Source organism: Rhopilema esculentum, unplaced genomic scaffold (genome assembly GCF_057945365.1).
Source record: "Rhopilema esculentum isolate cy_ngs unplaced genomic scaffold, ASM5794536v1 HiC_scaffold_27, whole genome shotgun sequence".
Taxonomy (NCBI): Eukaryota; Metazoa; Cnidaria; class Scyphozoa; order Rhizostomeae; family Rhizostomatidae; genus Rhopilema; species Rhopilema esculentum.
Window position 1 is genome coordinate 376,941 of NW_028300838.1, and position 21,901 is coordinate 398,841.

General features: G+C 34.9%; 3 protein-coding genes across 3 annotated transcripts; 2 read left to right on the plus strand and 1 right to left on the minus strand.

Moving 5' to 3' along the window:
- Positions 1 to 22: 22 nt before the first annotated feature.
- On the plus strand, positions 23 to 2,601 carry LOC148957437 (PAT complex subunit Asterix-like). The gene is made up of 3 exons (XM_089115361.1): positions 23 to 233; positions 1,619 to 1,716; positions 2,212 to 2,601. The coding sequence occupies exons 1-3, from the start codon at positions 60 to 62 to the stop codon at positions 2,276 to 2,278; spliced, it is 339 nt and encodes a 112-aa protein (XP_088971487.1). The 5' UTR covers positions 23 to 59; the 3' UTR covers positions 2,279 to 2,601.
- A 924-nt stretch (positions 2,602 to 3,525) lies between these two features.
- Positions 3,526 to 11,890, plus strand: LOC135695138 (chymotrypsinogen A). Its single transcript, XM_089115355.1, has 8 exons — positions 3,526 to 4,049; positions 4,474 to 4,621; positions 6,715 to 6,817; positions 7,963 to 8,077; positions 9,175 to 9,394; positions 10,129 to 10,301; positions 10,820 to 10,930; positions 11,537 to 11,890. The coding sequence occupies exons 1-8, from the start codon at positions 3,992 to 3,994 to the stop codon at positions 11,779 to 11,781; spliced, it is 1,173 nt and encodes a 390-aa protein (XP_088971481.1). The 5' UTR covers positions 3,526 to 3,991; the 3' UTR covers positions 11,782 to 11,890.
- A 1,225-nt stretch (positions 11,891 to 13,115) lies between these two features.
- LOC135695136 (substance-K receptor) lies at positions 13,116 to 20,910 on the minus strand. The gene is made up of 2 exons (XM_089115354.1): positions 18,617 to 20,910; positions 13,116 to 15,732 (listed from the first exon to the last, which is right to left on the minus strand). Exon 2 carries the CDS (start codon positions 15,234 to 15,236, stop codon positions 14,046 to 14,048), a length of 1,191 nt encoding a protein of 396 aa, XP_088971480.1. The 5' UTR covers positions 15,237 to 15,732; positions 18,617 to 20,910; the 3' UTR covers positions 13,116 to 14,045.
- Positions 20,911 to 21,901: the final 991 nt, after the last annotated feature.

Below are 21,901 nucleotides of genomic sequence, written 5' to 3' on the forward strand. Positions count from 1 at the left end.
GCCTCTTATCGGTCGAGCAATGCCTCTCTTTGGTTTAGGCCTTTCATCAATGAAGTAAAATGGCGTCCCGTGGAAACTCGGTAAACGTGATTCCAGGGTCTGACCCAAGAAGACCTACTCGAATTTACAGATACAAACCAGCTTCAAGTAGTAACAAGCCAGGAGATGATCCTTCTGCTGATTATTTAAATCTACTTGGAATGATTTTCAGTATGTGTGGCTTAATGATGAGGGTACGCGACTTTTAGAAATTCTTTTAGGGCTAAATTCATTACAACTTAACCTTTTGTTTAAGATATACCTGGGTCGCAAATTGTATTTTGATTTTATAAAGCCTGTTTGTTAATATTTTTGACCTGATTTTATAAGGTATCAAGCCTAACTGTTACTAAATACCAAAGGAATCATCTGTCAGTTGTGTATACTGCTAAGCGAGTTATAATAAATTGGTTTTCTCCATATTCACTCCTATGAATTAACTGTTTGCTTTAATTTTGAGTTTATAGGCATTTTTTTATAAAATCATGCACATTAACTCCCAACCAATCCTTGGGTTGCTGCATCTGCCTCTGTGATACAGCACTCGCTTTCAAGGCAAAATTTGAGGGGTGGCCACTATAAAAACACTGCTAGTGCATTTCTCCAAAAGCAGTTATTTGATAATAAAAGCTAGAAATAAATAGTTTATTCATTGTTGTTTGTCCTATTCATGGCGTAAAAAGGGATAGGAATTTTGATATCATAGTAACATGTTAAAGTTTAAAATTGAATATTCCTGTAGCTCAGAAAGGTTTGACCAATTGTGATATTGTTATTAGTTGATTATTCTTCGAACATACGCAAACAAATCCAAATTAATATCTGTTTTTGTTTTGGACTCAGCATTAAATTCTATACTAGAAAGTTGAAATGGAATTGCAATTGCATTTTTGGTTTTTTTACAAAAAAATTTTGTTTCCCTGAATCTGCAAAAGCAAATCTTGTGGTCTGTTAAATGGCAAAATATTGGCTGTCCTCATTTTCCTGAGAACAATAGGCCTCAAAGCCATGATATGTGCTGTTGTGTGGAAGCACGAACCAAAAGTGTAAACAGTAATATATGCCTAGATGAAATGCCATTGAGGAAATTTGCTGACGTGGCAGCATAAGAAAAATTTATTTCACAAACAAAGAATGTTATTCTTATAAACAATTTCATTGTGCAATTTCTTTAATATTTAAGCTTTAAGATAAAATATTTATGAAACAAGTGGACATTTTGATCATAAATTTATCAGGAGTTGAAAAACTCGAGCTTTTTTAAGTCTTGGTTACAGAGTCCTTAAATGTGATCAACTAACCTGAGTTTGTGATCAACCAATTGCTAACCTGAGTTTCTTGATGGCGATAGATTGTAGCCGCATTGTACAAACATCAGCACAAATTCATACATTGTGTTCTTTGAAAGTCAATTCTATTCAGTTATGCACTTATGCATTTCTTGATCATCTCAGCAATTATTTGAGGAAGCCTTTATTTATTTGTTTCTAGTTTCATTTCTTTCCATATGTTCTTTCAACTTATCCATCATTTTAAAACCATAAGCAGTTTGTATGCAAAAAACTCTCTATTGTTTTAGATTAAATGGGCAGCATGGGCAGCTGTTTATTGCTCTTTTATTAGTTTTGCAAACGCAAGGGCATCAGAAGACGCAAGGCAAATGTTCAGCAGCTTTTTGTAAGTACTTGTGTCTGATTTTGCTGAACCAATTTTAGGTTGCTGTATTTTCTGCAGTACTAAGCTGCCTGCAGTACTCAGCTGCCGGCAGTACTTGGCAATCATTTGATTTGTTATGATTTTGGGAAGCTATAGTCTCTATCTCATAAGTGTTTTATTGTTGCTGTAATTACTAGATTTCTAGCAGCAGTTGATTTGACTGAAGCTGGCTTAAGTGAATTATAGCTTTAAAATGTTATAGAAATTTTCTTATTTTGCTTTTTACTTTCATATCCCAAAGTTTCACATCATTACTGAATATTAAAAAAAACTTGCAAAATCATATTATTTCTGAAGTTTCTAAACTTATGTGTACTTGAACAAAACTTAATTGTTATCAGCTGTTTTGAATTATTTTGCCTTTTTACATATTTATCCATTTTAGAAGAATGAATCAGTTTCTACCTTCTTCATAACCAAGATACCTGATAATAAGCATCTCTTTTTATTTTAAAGGTTATCAGTTTCAGCAGTTGTCATGTCATATCTACAGAATCCGCAACCGATGGCAGCATCCTGGTAGCATCTAGCCGATAGAATCACAGTCATTATGATAAAAAAAATTTCAGTTAATTGGACATTATTTCCTTGGAGGGCATCGGTCAAAAGAAACCCCTATTATCAAATTGGCAAAAATATTTCTAACCTGGTATCTATTTTGATTTAACAATGATTACTGCCATTACCCATTTGATAAGTGTTCTTAATCAGCTGAAATTATTCAGTTGTTTTGGATGTTAAAATAAAAATTTTATTTAGTTGAAAGTAACCTTGTATAGCTATCTTTCAGTAAAATGTAATGGGAAATGACATTCGATCAAATCAGATATATTTCATTTGGAGAAAGGAGGGACTTTTTTATTGAAAGAATAATTTCCTAGTCTGTTTAGTGTGAAATAAATGAAGAGTCTTTACAGCATGTCTTCACTTGTTGATTTTTGCATTAAGTTTAATGGTCTCTGGTGCATACTTAGCATATTTAGACAATTTTGTCTTGTCCAAAGAGATGCAACATTAGTTTGACAGCAAGGCTACTTTATATGAGGGTAATTGGGAAACACTGCCCAACAGAAATCAATGTCTTTGGAGTCATATTCAGAAGAAAAACAACAACCATATTTTTAATTAATTTTTTTAAAGTAACTGATTGTCAAAATTACCTATCCAACTTATGGCACTAATATTTTCAGAAAATCGGGCTTTGGAATACAGATCCACAAATACAGTTTGGCAGATAATGCGAATCTGTTTACGCTTGTTTGGGACATGTGTCTTTTTCCTTTTTTAGAATAACCCATTCATAATAAGCTATCCATTTAAAAATTTGAAAACATCCTCTGTGCTACATAATAAAAGTGTTTTGAGCTAAATCTTTCAGTATGGTTTTGACCAGAAAATGTTTCTTTCTGTTGACATTTCTAGCCCAGCATCTAATCATGAATCTTCTAATGCTAGTGAGCTCTTTGATTAAATTTTCAACAGGGTAATTGTTCCTTGATCAAAATGATTGGAAACGCCATTCCAAGTATCAAAATTTTGAGTTCTGATGTAGTACTGATGCTGCCAGTGGCGGATTTAAGGGGGGGGGGGGCAACTAGGGGCAGTCTGGCGTCCCTTTTTTGGAAATTTTGCGCCCCTTTTGAAGAATGAGAATCAGGTGAAAAAGTTTCTGAGACCTATAGGTTTATTTGCTTCAAGGATTATCTCAAAGTTATGTTGTTTATTCAGAAAATGGATCTGAAATTGTTGTATAAAGCGTACTCTCGTCATCAATTTTCGAAAAAAATTAAGCGCCCCCACTACCAACTGCCCCTCCTTCAAGTTTGCTCTGGATCCGCCCCTGGATGCTGCCGTGTCTAATTATTTGAAGTCCTTTTCCTGGACAATCTTAAACTAATCAACATGTAATTGAATGGTTATCCAAACTGGGAAATTTGTGGCTTTGCTAAAGATGGTTGTTTGCTGTTTCATTCAATTAATGATTAAATGTATTCAACTGTTTCAACAAAAGGCATTTCAATCACTCTAATGTTAATACAGTTGATCAATCTCGACGGCATTTACCCCCTTAATATGATTCAAACGCAAATAAATACTTTAATAATTGGGAAACTATCTTTAAGCAACTGTGTAAGTTGTTTAATGTTATGATGATTTTTAATCACAAACATATAAAAGTGACCCTGCTGTCCCATATCTTGCTTATTCCCTTCGTCTTTGAAGCCAGTGGACCAAAATGACATCAAATCTTGCTTTATCAGCGATTCTGGCATTGCTTCTTGCTGCAGGCCCGGGTATGGATTGCTTATTTACGCATTACTTTAAAAGATGATTTAGTTCAATTATTAAGGATTACAAATTTGCTATTACATGTATTTAATTTGTCTTCAATCTGTATAAACCTGTGGTTTTCTTTTAACTTTATACTGACACTCGCCATTTAAACCAGCAATGAATAATACAGCTGCTTCATTCATTCGTTCATTCATTCATTCATTCATTCATTCATTCATTCATTCATGCATTCATTTATTCGTTCATGACTATATTTATTCAATCATTGATTAATTCATTCATTCTTTTATTCTACTTGAAGTCCACAGTTGTTGCTTTGTTGAAACCACTTTTGCTACTGCAATGAATCGCTTTTTCGAGATTCTCCCTAGAAAGAAAATTTATTCCTTACTTTCAACTTTAACTTGACTGGTATTTTCTTAGTGCTTGGCAAAAGCTATTCCATTGAGGTGTACACTGGTGATCGAGACTATGCAGCGACAGATGCCGGTGTATATTTGCAAATCTTTGGTGCTTCTGCGTCCACTAACGAGCTCCATTTGAACGGAAGAAACCTCTTTGACCGTGGAAGGTAGTTTAGTTTTCATCTAGATAAAGTATTACCTTCAAATGAAATTGGCGCAGTTGATAGTCGTTATGAAGGCTTGAGATTTTTCTTGAAAAAAGACTGTATGCAGAATTCTCTACCGGTTTCCACGTCATCTTCCTGTAACTATGAAAACATGCGAGTGGCTAAAACTGGAGACAATTGCATGTATCAGATTATATATTGATAAACATGAAACCAATTCGAGACCTGTAAAGTTCCATACCTGTTTCAATTATCAGCAAGCTGCTCCAGCTTTACGCTGACATGACGATTTTAGAAGTTTTTGAAGTAATACTAAAGGGTTAATCTCTGACTGAAATTTTGCTTGAAAATTACACTTCACATTTTGAAAAGATTGCTTTTAACTAATCAGATATGCTTGAAAATCACCTATGTTTATCTTAATAACGACTAGAACAAATTTAATATATATTTTTTGTCACTGTGGCCTGGCAAATCATTAACTATGGGAAAATTAATGAATCAAGTTGCAAGATCGGCTACTGAAACATCTCACTCTTATTTATGTGACTTATGAGCAGGAATCCAATTATCCCATGCGCGTTTTCTTTATTATTACTAACAAAACACCACTTGCGACCAAAGCAACTAGCTATAGAAGACTGTTTTTTATAAGGTTACAGTCGCTTGCAAAACGAGGCCATATCACATCAACTTTTCAATAATTGCCGCTAGCTCTGACTTCAATTTTCAATTCTCGATGAAATTATCTTATAGCTATATCTTAGTACTTACTTTATAAGAATATATGCTTCCTTCAGGGGCCTAGACATTGTGTTTAGTAATTATCGACACATGGTTATTTCTAATGCTCTTCCGATTTGGCTTTCGTTTGTATCAATGTTACACCTGTACTGCAGAAGTTGGGCGTTTACGGTCCATGACTGTTATTTTTTATGTATCATTTCATAAAAAGCTGTTAACAAGGATAGAAGATTAGGCATGTCTTGTCTCCTTCTATAACTAAAGTACTTAACCAAGAGTCAAGATTTTTGTTTGATTTAAATGCTTCATAGCCACAGTCGTTAGCCATAATGAGCTGGTAACTCTGTCTGTCTTCTTCGCCTAAATCAAAACAAAAGTTTTCTAATTACTGTGTTTCCGTTATTCTGATATTGATTCCAACTGACTTCTAAAACTGCATACGAACTGTTTTCCAAAACTGAACGTATACTTTTTACGGTCTTGAGTAAAATTATTCGGTATGTCACCAATACATAAAATGTTAGTATTCTAAAATAAAATAAACGATTGCTGAGTTTAAACAGATGAATTTAAACGGATTGCCGATTTTAAACAGATGATTGCCTGTTTCATATTTCTATCGTATTCTCATTGCTTTATATTGAATCTTTTAAGACATCAAAGCTAAAAAAATAATGGAGAACGACATAGGCTAATTCTCCTAATTTCAAAGATTTTAACGATGGTACTCAGGGTACAAAGATTTACGATATGATAGAGATTTAATAATGCAAGAAAACCTTCTCTTAAATTTTAAATAGCGATCTGTAAGCAATCAATGACTTCTTAAATCACTATTATTCTATAATTTCTATGTTACTGACACTTTGTTTTAATTTTTCCTTTTCTATAATTTTTAAATCGCACCTAGTTCTGTTTGGGTTTTCGAGATAAAGTTACGTAGGCGAATCGCGTCTAGAGTGTAATTTCTAACGTTTGCTGCAAAAAGTTTCCTTAATTATAGCAAACTGTTTTAGTCAAAATACAGATTAAACATTTAAGATTTGTTACTCGTTAACATTTAAGAAAAATTTCCAAATCTGAAATCTGAAATTGTTTGAAATTACTGCTAATAATACTGTTCATGTTATATTCCTCTGCTTACAACATAGATCTCTCCTATATGATTTTAAGCATTTTTATTGATTGTCCTGATTTTCGTTTTTATGAATATACAACAACGGTTGAGAACATTAGTTGCATTTCTCAAGCTTCGATGCCATGTAGAGCCACATGATGGTGTTCTAGCAAGCTAGAGTGCTAGATGTTTGACTTTGCACATTGTTTAATTTTTTTTTATTTGTTCCTAGTAAGGATCTTTTCAAACTAACAACACAGGATCTTGGAAAGCTGGAAAAAATTAAGATTCGACACGATAACAGCTGGTGGGGTCCTGGTTGGTTCCTTGACAAGGTACACATCATGCATTTTCTCTAATCATTTCTGTAGAAATAAGGCTTGTTACTGACTAATTTTTTCAAGGGATCACGTAAAAGCAATAAAAAATGCTGTCTTAAATCTTGAAAATGGCTTTGAAAAAAGCAAACATATTATAACGTATTGACTTAAAGCTTTTTCTTCTGATACTTCTCAGAACATAAAACGTCTGAATAAGGGTCCGAAAGAACATCATGAAAAATTCATACCCAGTTGTGTATTGAAATAGGCCAATCAGAAAAACGCAAGCACAAGACCGAAAATAAAACGCAAGCACAAGCGGGAAAATCAAAGAACATGAGCCACGTTTTGGCCTAGGTATTGACTTTGCATACAAAGCAAATCTGTCGAAATCATGCAAACAGTCGACAAATAGTTCGTCAGAGTAGACCGCAGTGAAGCATTTACTGCTTTCATTGTTGCTGTACAAGGCATTTTTGCTGTAGCAATTTTGATATGGTTGGTGACCCAGACCTACTCCACGATCCCGCCAACACGCGATGCATCACATCGTGCCGCAATGCATCATGTCATATGAAATTTAAAACGCCATGCAAAATGAAAGGCCACGCGGAGTAAAGTCATATAATAAGTAATGCCATGCAGAATGAATAAGCAGTGGGAATATAATGTTATCGAGAATTTGAAAAGCCATTAGAAACGCTACTGCGGATTATTTGCATTGGAGACACTGTGATTTGTGCTTGAGTTTATGCATACACTTCTAAATTATAGACTTTTTAAATTATATGATCCTACTTTGGATCATGATCAGTGAAAATAATTCCTTTTTTTTAGGCCAGTTTGTGTTATGAAAACAAAATTTTTCCGAATATCTCTATCTGTTTAACTTTGAATTGTTGTAAATGATTTGCTCTGATTTTATATCTCCTTTAGTTAAGAAAATAGTTATTTCGTTAAAAATCAGGGCCGTCTAAAGCATTTTACAGTTTATGGACACGTAGAAATTTTTCCTTTCAAAATGGGTACTATTACTTATGACTAGAATGAGCAGGCATTTTTTGAACTTATGAAAGTTAGAGAGCACATCCCTTTTCCCTCCTCTGTTCCAACAATGAAATTTCAGAAGCACCAATAGCATTTTAAAACTGTATTTTCAGGTGGTTATATCTGATGACGACTCAGTTGCAAAGTATGAATTTAACTGCTATCGATGGCTTTCAGACAGCGATGACGACGGGAAAATAGAAAGAACAATTCAAGCTCGACTTACAGGTACTTTTGTTATGAAATTTTATTGCAGGAAATAGAGTCTGAGAGACTCATAGATTGATGAAAGTCAGGTTTAAAGGACAAGTGACACGCTTTTGGCGCCAAATTTTTTTCTTCTTTTAACTTAAAGTAAAATGCTGTATGAGAGTGTTGTTGAAATATTTTTTCTTTCTGATTTCATTTTCCTACTTAAAAACCCTTTTCAAATTATGGCGGGAAATGAGTCACGTGACACCGTGACGTAGATTGTGATAATTTGTTAGTGTTGCTACTGGTATACAGTGCAACATTAACGTTTACAACACAGTTCTAAACGAATTCAGTTGGTCTGGACCTGTCGCGTCGTGTTTCGTAAATTCTCTACTAATGACAGGAAAATTCCGAGTTATCACAATGTACGTCATCGGGTCACGTGATAAAAAGCAAAATCGCGCCTTCTGTGCCCTCTGATTAGAATTTTTTGTTCTAAACCAGATAAAACTTACTTCTAAATGATGATCTATTAGTTAATTAAAAGAAAAGATAGGGTGAAAAGTGTGTCACTTGTCCTTTAAAATGTCACTTCGTAAGGCGATTAGACTGTTAGTTTCCTGCAGCTAGCAAACACCAAAGCACATTCATCAAGACCGACACACCGTCATAATTATACCATAATATCGTAATAGCCTGAAGTGGGCAACTATGTCAGTTTTGCATCTAGGGTACTCGCGGCAGCTAGATCATGATTTAATTACAACTCACTACCTGAGCATTGAAAAGGATCTAACACTGAAGCTTGAATTTTTAAAGGGTTTCATTTTCACCAGACTTGAAGCAATGGTGACAGAGTAAACATTGTTGGGCCCTAGTCGGCATCAAGCTTTGAAATATTTTGAAATATCAAATAGATAAAAAAACCTTATACTGTGGGAAAAATGTCTCCTGTGAAAATAATGTTTGAGCCTTCCTGCAGGTGAACGTCTGTATTTAGGTCTTCTTTATTCACCCATGCTTTTCATTTTTTAAGTTCAGCTTTTTTCAAGTATATATTACTTTATTCGCTTTTGTCCGCTCGTACCAAGATATTTTTGAACAATCTATCAACCAGTGCTTTGTTTAAGGCTCATGTGGACTTCGTGCTACTTCGCGTATTGTCAATGGCAACACATCTCAACCAAATTCATGGCCTTGGCAGGCCCAACTGGCCTACAAGAGGTATTCTCATATCTGTGGAGGATCTCTCATTCATCCTCAGTGGGTCCTAACTGCAGCACATTGTGTGGAGGATGACTTGGCTGCCAGTGGCTACAGGGTTACAATGGGAGAACACCATCTCACAAAGTAATACGTTTAATAGATTGTTTTGATACATTGTATAATCAACGAGAGAAAAATGAAAACAATAGCAATGCGCCGAGGGAAAGAACTGAAAATGACAATATAGCTCAGGCATACAGGCCTTCTTTGCATTTATTTAGTAGCTTTTCAGAGGCCCTGATTGATATTGTCATTCTTTTTTCTCCTGCCGCATTGCCATGTTTATTGCTTTCTGTTCAATGCTACGTCACCGCAATAGCAATTATCTTTTTGAAATCTACCAGAGTTTTCACATTCATATATACTCTGCGTGTTCAGTGATATGTCTGAATAACAGATTATTGAAAGTAAAAACTAAACAAATATACTTCGACATTAAACAAAGAGCTAAATGTATTTAATGGTAGATAAAAACATTGAAACTATACAGCTGCAGCCTCAACGCTAAACTTGAAGTTTGTTGTGTGCATTAGGCAGGGAAATGTACAGAATTATCTGCAGAACTCTTCATATAAACTCTTCTAGACTCCTATTTTAAGAATTACTGTTGTGTATAAATTCCGTTCTATTTAACATAAGGTTTTCTCTGGTTGCTATAAACACGAACCTTCTCCGGGATTAATTTCATCTAGAAATAGGATTATTTTACGCCAGCTCTTTAGGCCGACGAGTTGTACAGCAGCTATTTCTTGTGCACGCATTATTAAATTTTTGGCAAAGGCATGAAATTTTTACGGATTAGTTCTGTGTTTTGGCAGCAAAGACGGACCTGAGCAAGTATTTGGCATTCAAAAGATCATCATGCATCATGCATACGACTCATATGAAATTGACAACGACATTGCATTGATGAAACTCGACAGACCAGCGTTTCTTACAAAGGAGGTTGGACTTGTTTGCCTCCCCAATCAGGATGACCTCGTTCCAACAGGTTTGTGTTGGAGACTGTTATTCGTTCCTTGTTTGTTCTATATCCTGTTCACCCAGTACATTGCTACCACGACTGCTAACGATGCTATACAGTAAATAAAACCGATAATTAAGTGCAATAACTCGTGCATTGTAGGTCGCAGGTTTATTTGCTTAAGGTATGGCATCATTTACATGACTGTTGTTCAAAAATATTTTGTTAATCAACAAAAAGTTGCATAAAATCAAAATCTCGTTCCTTTTACTTCAACTGTGAATGCTTGCAAATTAGTATGTTGTTTCGATAAATGTGGCAAATCCAATAGACCTTTCAAATGCAGCAAGTCGTTCCGGTGTATCCAAACCCTTTCATGAAAGTTGTTCTTCTGCCCATCCACTATAGCATCTACTCCTGGATTTAGCTGCATCCGCTTCCCTTTATTGCTAATCATCAACTTATTGAAGATTATGATAATTTCAATCAAGGTAGCTTGTTGTAAACATATATCACTAGCTGTTCAATGCTTGTTTCGTTACCAGGTAAAAACTGCATTGTCAGTGGCTGGGGTGATCTTTATGGTGGTGGGCCAACACCAACGAAACTGCAAGAAGCCACCTTACCAATAGTGTCAAACGACGATTGCAAGAAAGGTGAGTGTCAGTTTAACGATATGGGTATCACCATGCAATGACGCAATGACGCCCTTAAAGTATGCGTGTGCTTATGTTTGTATCAGGAGCAGTTTCAATTGATCAACCATGATTCTTGTATTGTTTTCTTATTTTAATCAAGCTTTCCGCTCAATTTTACGTATGACATTGCCCAGCACCTATGAGTTATCGAAGGTACATTTCTATTTGTACCTCTTCAAATAACGTATAAAGCTTGTGGCAGTGTTAAAGCCTGGGTTTTGCGTGTTATGTGGTCTATCGTGCTCGTATTCTTATGTAGTCATCTGATATGTGGTATAAATATTATTCAATAGTTGCAGCAAGCTTAAAAAATACACGATTGATTTAGGGCTATGAGAAAGTAGTCTTGAATTTCAAAAAGTCCCGTATATAGAAAACATCACAATGAGGCATAGCCACAGCAACAAATATCACATTGTGGTTCTTCAATACAGAATCTCTTTTGAATGATATGTTTCATAATATTAAACAATTTACAGAGAATTCCAAAGATTCGCAGTTGGCGTCCACATTAGCTCTATAAGTAAGAATGGTTAGTTATTAACGTCTCTACTCACATTGCAGGGAATGCACTAATTGGAAAGGTCACCGAAAACATGCTTTGCGCAGGGGCAGGTGGTACAAATAACGTGGCTAGTTGTCATGGTGATAGTGGTGGTCCATTCGTATGTCCAGAAGGGGGTCAGTGGAAACTTCGTGGAGTAGTGAGTTGGGGTGAATCAAGATGCGTGCCCGGAAATAGCTACGATGTTTTCGCCCGAGTATCCAGGTTTTCAAATTGGGTCCTTGGTCAAATATCTACGGAGTGATAGACATTTTCTAACAACCGAACCTATCCCCTGGAACTGCATGATTTGAGGAGAATCTCATTTTTGTCTTAAATTTTCCTTGTTACTAATGGATTAAAAGCTAAAGAAACTCGTTTTTATTCTGCTTTTGATTGTCTTGTCTATAAATTCATCTTTAAGCAAAGCAGTTTCAATTTGAGATTTGGTCAAAGCTCCTTTACATTTGTGAATACGATGAATTTATTGTTGATAATTTTTACAGAGTCCAGTAAACATAACGGTTCCACGGCTGTGAGCCGGAGAAAGATTATCCAACCATGAAGTAGTTTTGAGGACGACCAACGCCTAACTTGACTACAGCATATTAAGTGAGAAGAATCTACCATTGTGCTTGAAAGTTTTTTTTTTCCCTGACAAAGCATGAAGACCAAATCAGGGATGATTTTACTTAATTTCATTTCTAAGATTCCTTTGTTTAAAGCATACAAGGAAATTTTTTGGAAGGCAAATAGGAAAATTTCTCCTCAAGGAAGTTTAAAGTGTATTTTGAACTCTGAACATTTAATAAAAAATTCTAGAGAAATTTTTCAGGTTAATTTTTATGTGTGCAATCATACAATAAATGCTTTAAAGTAAAACATGAAAAATTAACAACATTTAACTTTTGCTGCAGAATTCTTTAAGCAATGTATTTATTTTTATCCATAAGATCTTTACTCAACAAAGCTTAATATTACTTTATCAATAAAAGACCAGCTCTTTTTATAGATCTTTCCCGGTAAGCAAATATTGTTGCTTAAGTTTTCATTCACATATCTTGAATTGTATTTGAGAACTTCAGATTTTTTGCCCTTTTCAGTTACTTGTCAGATCCCTGCATTCTACGGTCTTCACAACATCGATAACAGACATCAAAGGACTGCGGTAAGTTGAATGTTTGCTCGTTGAATCAACTATTAATATCTTAATTTGTTTTTTGAGGCCTTAACAATGTCTGGATATTTTCGTGTATAAAGAAAACATGGTTTACTAAACTCCACCTTACATAAGCTGATATTTTGCTTTTTATTACTCACAAAGGATTCATTGAAAGATTTTGTGAAACTGGTTTTCTCACTCTAGCAATCATGTTATTGATTATTATCTTTCGTACTCAGTGAGTTTTTGGCTATCGTCAGGAATTTATTGCAAAGGTCACCACTTGTTATTGCAAACTCTTGTTAATAATTGTTTTCCTGTCAATTTGTGATAACTGATGTAATATAATCCACTATCTTCAGAGTGGTTGTGGTTTTCAATAGTTACTATTAACTACAATCAATAGCAGGTCTTAACTAGCTATAAATAAGCTTTATTTTTTAACGTACGCTAAATAAATAAATGATGATGATGATGATGATGATGATGATGATGATGATGATGATGATGATGATGATGATGATGATGATGATGATGATGATGATGATGATGATGATGATGATGATGATGATGATGATGATGATGATGATGATGATGATGATGATGATGATGATGATGATCAATGATGATGATGATGATGATGATGATGATGATGATGATGATGATGATGATGATGATGATGATGATGATGATGATCAATGATGATGATGATGATGATGATGATGATGATGATGATGATCAATGGTGATGATGATGATGATGATGATGATGATGATGATGATGATGATGATGATGATGATGATGATGATCAATGATGATGATGATGATGATGATGATGATGATGATGATGATCAATGATGATGATGATGATGATGATGATGATGATGATGATGATCAATGATGATGATGATGATGATGATGATGATGATGATGATGATGATGATGATGATGATGATGATGATGATCAATGATGATGATGATGATGATGATGATGATGATGATGATGATCAATGATGATGATGATGATGATGATGATGATGATGATGATGATGATGATGATGATGATGATGATGATGATCAATGATGATGATGATGATGATGATGATGATGATGATGATGATCAATGATGATGATGATGATGATGATGATGATGATGATCAATGGTGATTGTTGATAGCAGCGAGCATCTCATCATTTAATCATTAATCATCGATACTTTTTTGCTTTACTTAAATAGGTGCTAGGACGAGTTGTCAAGCAATCAACACGCATAATCATATAATATGCTGACTGCTTTTGATTCTGCATCACCCAGATAAGTGCCAGTTTGATCCTAAATTTGCTGACTGACAATGCAGATCATCTTTTCACTCCACTTGCTTTTCTTTCAGCGAGTTCAGCTGAACACTTATCGCTCTTGGACGATTCGCTACAGAAGGCCTAGGCGTGTTTGGTGAGATAGTTCCACGCCTTGTGCTTCTCCCATGAGACCTAGAGATTGTTGGGTAATTGCTTTCTCGCCTGCGAAAAGACGATGATTTGAATGCGGACCAAAATCCAACTCGAAAGGCCTTGCTAAATGCAAAATATACAAAGGGATTAACTGCACTGCCCAAATACTGCATGAAAAATGCAAAGAACTGTAACCAGTGCGGAAATGAATTGGGACAGGCTATGTAGGTTGGATTAAAAAAGAACGAAAACTGCGCAAAAAACACTGGGAACCAACAGATGGCAAAAACACCGAGAACGCAAACAAGCATCTTAATGACGTTTTTCTTCTGTTTCAAAGCTTGCAGCTTGGCTCTTGAGCTCCTGTTTCCAGGTATGTTTCTGCGCCATAGCTTGACGACGATCAATGTATAAAGTACTGACATTACTAACAGCGGTACAGCGTACAATCCTGTGAAAAGTATGATTGTATAATGTTTCGGACTTTCAGTCATGTGAAATGGAGGCTTCCAGTACTCTATACAATAGGTTTTGTTGTTTTCTGTTATAAGTCCTTGCGCGAATATCATAGGGCTGGCGAATGCGAAGGAGACAATCCATATTGCGATAAGCAGAAAGGGTAGCTTATCCATTGTTATGTATTGCTTCAACGGATAAAGAACTGCAAAAAATCGATCGAGTGAGATTGAGGTCAAAGTCAAGATAGAGCAAGCAACGGATATGTAAATACAAATGTATGTGAAAGAACACATGAAGGCGCCCATGGGCCAGGTACCATCGGGGTAATGTCGCAGCTTTACTACCTCCCATGTCATGGGCAGAATGGTGATCAACAGGTCTGCGATGCTCATGTTGCATATCAGATAGTTCGCAACAGAGTGCATTCTCCTGTTTCTAATGACCACAAATATAACCAAAGTGTTGCCTATGGTTGATACAATGATAACAAGACAGTAAAGAGCAACACGAAAATCGGTTCCAAGTGGCTCCGAAATGTCACATGAGGCTTTTTCGTTTCCGTTGTCTGTCAGGGAATACGTTTTGTTTCTACTTAGAGTAGTATCTGTTTTCACAAATGAGCTGTTCCAGTAGCTCACATTTTCCATTTTGGTTTTCTCCAAGGAGCTGGTACCTCTCCTTGGTACTTTTGTACTTCGGCTTTGTTATATTTCCTATTTTGTGCTTCTGGTCTTTTTTCTTTGTAATGTTAAAGATTAGGCCAATTTTTGACATTAATGTGACTCAACCGTATCAATTGTCCAATATATTTGGCAGTCTCATGAGTTGGTACGGCATAGAATCCTGTCTATCGTATCAAATGCTCTCCAAGATCTTTAGTCTGTATTTTTTTGCATCACAATTTTCCCCTCTTCCACAAGCAACTACTGGCGAGACTTGATTTTACATCTGACCTCTTTCACCCTAGAAACTCTTCTTCATTTCTCAAAATGTATCTCTACAGTTGCCAGAAGATCTCGTTATCGTTTGTTCGATTTTGTTTGCATAAAGTATCTGCAAATCGGTACCATCATTAGATAGCCAACAGTGAGCTTGCATTTTCAGTTTGTTCCCATTTAAGCTGTATTCTTACTTTCTTGAATGCTGCAAAAGATGTTTATAGATGTTATTCCAGAAAAACTATGAGATACCGGCCGATTAGAAAGCAGTTTTTTTGTTCACATCGTAGCACCTGCAGTGACAGGCGAAAACATTCCTATCATTTGCATCATAATAGAAAAGACATTTTAGCTATATCTGTATTTATGTTGTCATTTATCAGTTCGTAAGATTAAAGGCCAATTTAGCTGGCATATCTATACCACAAAAGAAAGGTGTGTCACCAGATTGCAGTAGACGATTCCTGCAGATAACTGGCGAACCAAAATTCATGGTGATAAATCTTGTCATGTCCATCAAGTTATTAAAAGTCTTGCTTCTGGTTTTGATACAGAAAGGTCTGTGCTATGATAAAAAGCACATTTGTAGCAGTGATGACAATATTCATAGTCAATCTTAAGAATCTATCTCATTTTTCTTCTCTTTATCTGTAATTAGAGCTGAAATACTTTTTCCCGATACAGTCATGGTCTACATATGTTGTTGGTTTGCTTTTGTTATTTGAAAACTACCATCATACCCACTTCGTTAGTCTTTGTCGATATAAGCACTGCTTACACACACTCTTGAATAGTTGTTGTCCATACAAGAATTGCCTATGTGCAGTTTTATGTAGTTTTTGTCTTTATAACGACTGGGTACGTACACTCTTAGATAGTTTTTGTTCATACAAGAATTGCCTACATTCTCTCTTGGTTAGTTTTTGTCGATATAAGAACTGCTTACACACACTCTTGAATAGTTTTTGTCCATACAAAAATTGCCTATGTACACTCTAAGGTAGTTTTTGTCTTTATAACGACTGTGTACGTACACTCTTAGATAGTTTTGTCTGTACAAGAATTGCCTACATTCTCTCTTGGTTAGTTTTTGTCGATATAAGCACTGCTTACACACACTCTTGAATAGTTTTTGTCCATACAAGAATTGCCTATGTGCAGTCTTAGGTAGTTTTTGTCTTTATAACGACTGGGTACGTACACTCTTAGATAGTTTTTGTTCATACAAGAATTGCCTACATTCTTTCTTGGATAGTCTTTGCCAATATAAGCACTGCTTACGTACACTCTTGAATAGTTTTTGTCCATACAAAATTGCCTATGTACACTCTTAGGTAGTTTTTGTCTTAATAACGACTGCGTACGTACACTCTTAGATAGTTTTTGTTCACACAAGAATTGCCTTCATTCTCTCTTGGATAGTTTTTGTCGATATAAGAACTGCTTACACACACTCTTGAATAGTTTTTGTCCATACAAAAATTGCCTATGTACACTCTTAGGTAGTTTTTGTCTTAATAACGACTGCGTACGTACACTCTTAGATAGTTTTTGTTCACACAAGAATTGCCTTCATTCTCTCTTGGATAGTTTTTTGCCCATAAAATATTTTTAATGTACTCTTCTATAGTTTTGAAAAGTGCCTATAAAGTTCTTGAAGAATTTTTGTAGATACGATAAACGTCTACATAAACTCTTCGAAAGTTTTACACGAAATAGGATCTCGCTAAATGAATATTCATGGATATTCTAATCTTTTCTGTACAGTGATTGCTTAGATACATTTTTGGATAATTTTTCAATGAAAGGATCAACGTAGACTCTTGGATAATCTCTTAAATTTCAAAACTGTCTACGCATCTTCTTGAATATAATACGATGTAAAGTTTGTCTCCGTTACACTCTTAAATAGTTTTGTCCGTTCAATCATTCCCTACATGCAATTCTTGACAGCGATTCTCGCTATAAGAACTGCCCACATATACTCCTGCATAGTTTCTGTCGACATTAAAGCTGCCTATACACACCATATCCTTTCACAATGTATGACCTACCTTAACGTCCTTTCAGATAGTTGTGTATTGCAATTATTGAAACTTCCCTATAACAGGTTAGTCCAGGACAGCTTGTTATGCTACACTCATTTTTTTATAAGAAACAAAGGTCGATGTTGAGTACTCCAGTTTCTTAATGTTCTGGAAATTTCAATACTCATTGTTTCTTAAGAGTTTCTTAATTATGTCATGAATGATGTTATTAAATGTTCTTGACCTTTTTAATCACGGCAAGAGATTCGATTCCTTTCTGATGCTATATTTAGATGTGGGAAGTATATTTTTATCCCTTCTGTCTTAATAGTTTCTTAATTTTTTGCTTCGAGTACTGAAGCTTCTTAATTTTTGCCAGTACTCGTTTCTTATAGCCAGTTTCTTATGAAAAAATGAGTGTATTTGTCAAACTTTTACGATGAAACTTTTTCGCGCAAAGATTTCAAGACTTTTTTTAGTGACGTTTACGTACCTGATAGAAAAATAAATGTTCGGCATTACATGTAAATCAAATTTTTCAGTAAAGGCAGTGATACATTAACAAAATCAAGTACCACAGTCAGTATCATGTTTTTATGCGTTCTTGATCTTTATATTTGACTGATTTTGATATTTTCTGCTCATTTCATGCCACAAATGTACAAATGCACTTTATTGAAAGGATCATAGAGAGCATATGGACCCATATGGGTGGATCTGTATGAGAAATAAAAATATGTTCACGTAAAAGGGTTCATGTCCACTGCCAAATGTCAATGAGACATTTTGATCCCAGCAATTGAAAAGTAAACCCATCAAAAAGTCTTTTTAGTAGAGAATCGTGACTACTTAAAATACTTTGTTGGGTTGCTGCCTCATACATGGAAAAAATATAATGCAGTTTTGCCTTATCTAAAAGCTGCCAGGTGTGGCTGGGTTTTCTTACAAAATTACTCAGAGGAACCTTAGCCAGCGAGTAAATGCGTAATAAGCGCCTATAATATTAAGAAATATATGGCATATCATGAGATGGAATCAAGAGGGTTTATTAACACAACTTACAGGCGGTACTCTGTGGCGTGATGTCATGAACCAGGCCGAAGGATAACTGCTGCCTTGGCATTTGAAAGTTTCAAGGCTCGTCTTTCAGTTATCTGCTGTCCTTTGAATAATATTTGTCCTTTTAATCGAGCTGCTATATATTAATTTAACACGTAAGAAGTATGGCAAACATGCGCAGCTGCGATTGACGTACGAACTGGTCAGGTGCAAAATTCTTGTTTTTCTCAATCAAATGACGTGGTTGTCAAATCTATTGCTTTTACTCCCACCTATCAAGATCTAGAAGGTAGAAAAATATGATTGTCTTCACCATGCGTGTTTTTCTAAAAATAACGGTTGAAAGCATTGGAGAAAAAAGCTGAGCAATATTCAAATCTTTGCTTGTTCAAAGCATACGGATCGATGCGCAACGACTCTTGTTTGTTTACACCAAGCTATTTTCTTTTGCTACAAAATCTTCATACCATCAATCCAAAATTGGATAACTGCTTATGACGATACATCTTTTGATACTTGGGGCAAGTTGATTATGAAGATTTAACTATAAATATAGAGAACCTTCCAGTTTTGTGAAACTCATTCACACGTTCTTCGTTTTATTATCAGTCTAGACTCAAAAATCACTAAATTGTTGCTCATTTAGACACGATACCAGCTATCCTGTGGCTTACAGTCAATGCTATATTCAAAGAAAAGATTACTTTGGATATTAACAGCTTGTACCCGAGCTAAGATGGTCATAGCAGGTTGGAATTAATTGCTTGTTTTTGCTTTTTGGGGCACAGAATTAGTAATTAATTTAACGGGTTTACGAAAAGGACCCTTTCAAAAGTGAAAGAAAAGCTTTTCACCATAACTTCTTCATACATTTATACATTTTGTTTAGGAATGCTCGTCTCTTGATGAGCAGGTAACCCAGTACTCTGTGATATACTTCGACCATGCATTGAGCTTAAATTGAAAAATCTTTGTTTCAATGCTTAAACATAAAAGAAACTCTATTTTAAAAAGCTATGATCCCCTTAAACTGACTTTTACAGCTATACTTTTGTATGCACTTGTATGTTTTTATAATCACGCACAGTTAGGCATATTTATCATATAACATGCTCTTTCTGCAAAGTAGCTGATGACAAAAAAACCTTTGCAAAAAACAACATTTTGAGCTTTCGCTTAGAAAAAATTCTCTTATACTCTCAAAATTTTGTTAGCCAGAAACTTAGTCCTACAAACAATTCAAAAAATTGTTTTTGTCCTGCAAATATTTGACAAATATATGCTTGACTGTTTATTCTATTTTGGCAAGACAGCTTTAGAATAGTTTATTTTATACGACTTTTAAGCCTCTTTAGTGCAGCAATAAATTATATTGCTACGGCTGGCAATAGGTGTATTATCATTTTTCGTTTTAACTGCAATGTAAATTAATATTTTCAATGTGATCCATAATCGTCGCTTTCCTTGTATGTTTAAATCCTGTTATTCATTTTGAAATTTTCAACCTTTTCATTTTTCAAATATTGAAAGGTGTGGCAATGAACAAATGCATGAGGTAGATTATCGCTACTTTCGTACAAATTCAATTTGCACTATAGATTGCAAACAAAACCACTTAATCAAAAACATTTCTAGGGAAATCAATTGCACCAACATTGAAATACAGATAAAAATTGATATGGAAACTCGAGTTTATTTATTTTGTCGTACATCTATACCTGCCAAAGGTTTTGTGCTTTATAAATATATCGCTTTTTCAGAAAATTGCCGTCGAAATTATTGGGTCATCTTTAAGCATTGTATTTTCTTCGAATTGATGTAATGCTTGAACAGTACATTAATGTTCCAAGGATTTAACGTTCTAATTTGCTGGTGTTCTTTAAGTTATGAAAATTAAAAACTTGGACTGAAATGTTTTCCTCAAGTTAAGAGACATTTAAGGCTTCTGTTGTTACTCTTTCTAGTCAGAATAAAAAAATCTTCCCGCCTCCATAATCATATGAATTGTTTGTATTTTAGTCTAAAATGCTTTTAGAACTATTCCTGTTTTTCAAATTTGATGTGCTTTCAGGCTGATGTAGGAAAACATTTAAGGCAATGGTGAGACGATTGTCAAACGAACGAGAAATTTGAACATTCATGACAGTAAGAATATTCGCAATATATAATCGAAACTTTTAGGCAACATAAAAATGTTTTATATATGCGAGATGGATCTGAGTGAAATTCTTATAATTTTCTTGAAAATTCGAAAAGTATGAGCTTGAAAAACTTATATACCTTGTTTTGTAAAAATTATACATACAGTGTTTATTCATGACTTGTCGTTGGCAATGTCATTGTTATGTCAGAAATTTGGCATCGTTACCTATCAATTACGTCACTGATTGAAATTTCTTGTTTTCTATACAAAACATGTTCTGGTAGTGACCAATCATATGCACTCTTTATTTTCATTCATATGACACATTGTATTATTACATCACACAAAATAATCATATAACAGAGCTTTTTAGTTATTTAGGGTCTTCTTAAATGATTGCATTGAATTTCAACGCTCATTGCCATCATATCACTTTCTTCTAGTTCTCCTCGCGAGCATTGAGTTTGAAGGGTGTTAACTTGCAGCAGCTGACATCAAAAAGAACATTGCGAAGCGTCAGCAAAAACAATTACAAGATTTCAGGGATGATAGCGCAGGCAATCACATTCAGCAGGCAGTTGAACGAAGCAAAAATATAGTCAATTAAATAAAAATTAAAATATGACAGGAAGGTATGCTCCTTCGCAACGCGCGCAATTTGATGAACAACTGAAATCTGCCTTTTTATTTCAAAAAGCTAATATGATATCATATTGGACATAGCAATAATCATCTACAGGTGCAGGTATGATGCTTTTTCTCTGATATCTAATCATTGTGGTAGCTAAACTTGGTCGCTCCTGATTGATACTGAAACTTATGAATTTTATAATCCTCAAAACTACGTCCATATTGAAACGTTTGCAATTCTTTATCTGAAATTTGTAATTCTTTATCTGAAAATGAAATTCGTTACTCTTACAAAAAGCTTCCCATGAAATTTCCACCAAAAGGATTGCAGGGATTTTCAGATAAATAACAAAGTTTTCACCAAAGATGCACAAGATTTCCATGGCATGGCATTGGTAGTTGTTTAATTCTTCTGCACCAAACCTGTCTTGCATTTACAACATGCTTGGCCTATGATAAGATGGAATTTTTGCAAAAAGGTCTTACTCACACTAGATGAACTGCGAGTGGTCCTG

Coding starts and splice junctions, on each gene's coding strand:
- LOC135695138 (XM_089115355.1), top strand. CDS start 3,992: ATGACATCAAATCTTGCTTTATCAGCGATTCTGGCATTGCTTCTTGCT. Junction 4,050..4,473: donor GCTTCTTGCTGCAGGCCCGG/GTATGGATTGCT, acceptor GTATTTTCTTAG/TGCTTGGCAAAAGCTATTCC. Junction 10,302..10,819: donor GGATGACCTCGTTCCAACAG/GTTTGTGTTGGA, acceptor TTTCGTTACCAG/GTAAAAACTGCATTGTCAGT.
- LOC148957437 (XM_089115361.1), top strand. CDS start 60: ATGGCGTCCCGTGGAAACTCGGTAAACGTGATTCCAGGGTCTGACCCA. Junction 234..1,618: donor TGTGTGGCTTAATGATGAGG/GTACGCGACTTT, acceptor CTATTGTTTTAG/ATTAAATGGGCAGCATGGGC. Junction 1,717..2,211: donor CAAATGTTCAGCAGCTTTTT/GTAAGTACTTGT, acceptor TTTATTTTAAAG/GTTATCAGTTTCAGCAGTTG.
- LOC135695136 (XM_089115354.1), bottom strand. CDS start 15,236: ATGGAAAATGTGAGCTACTGGAACAGCTCATTTGTGAAAACAGATACT.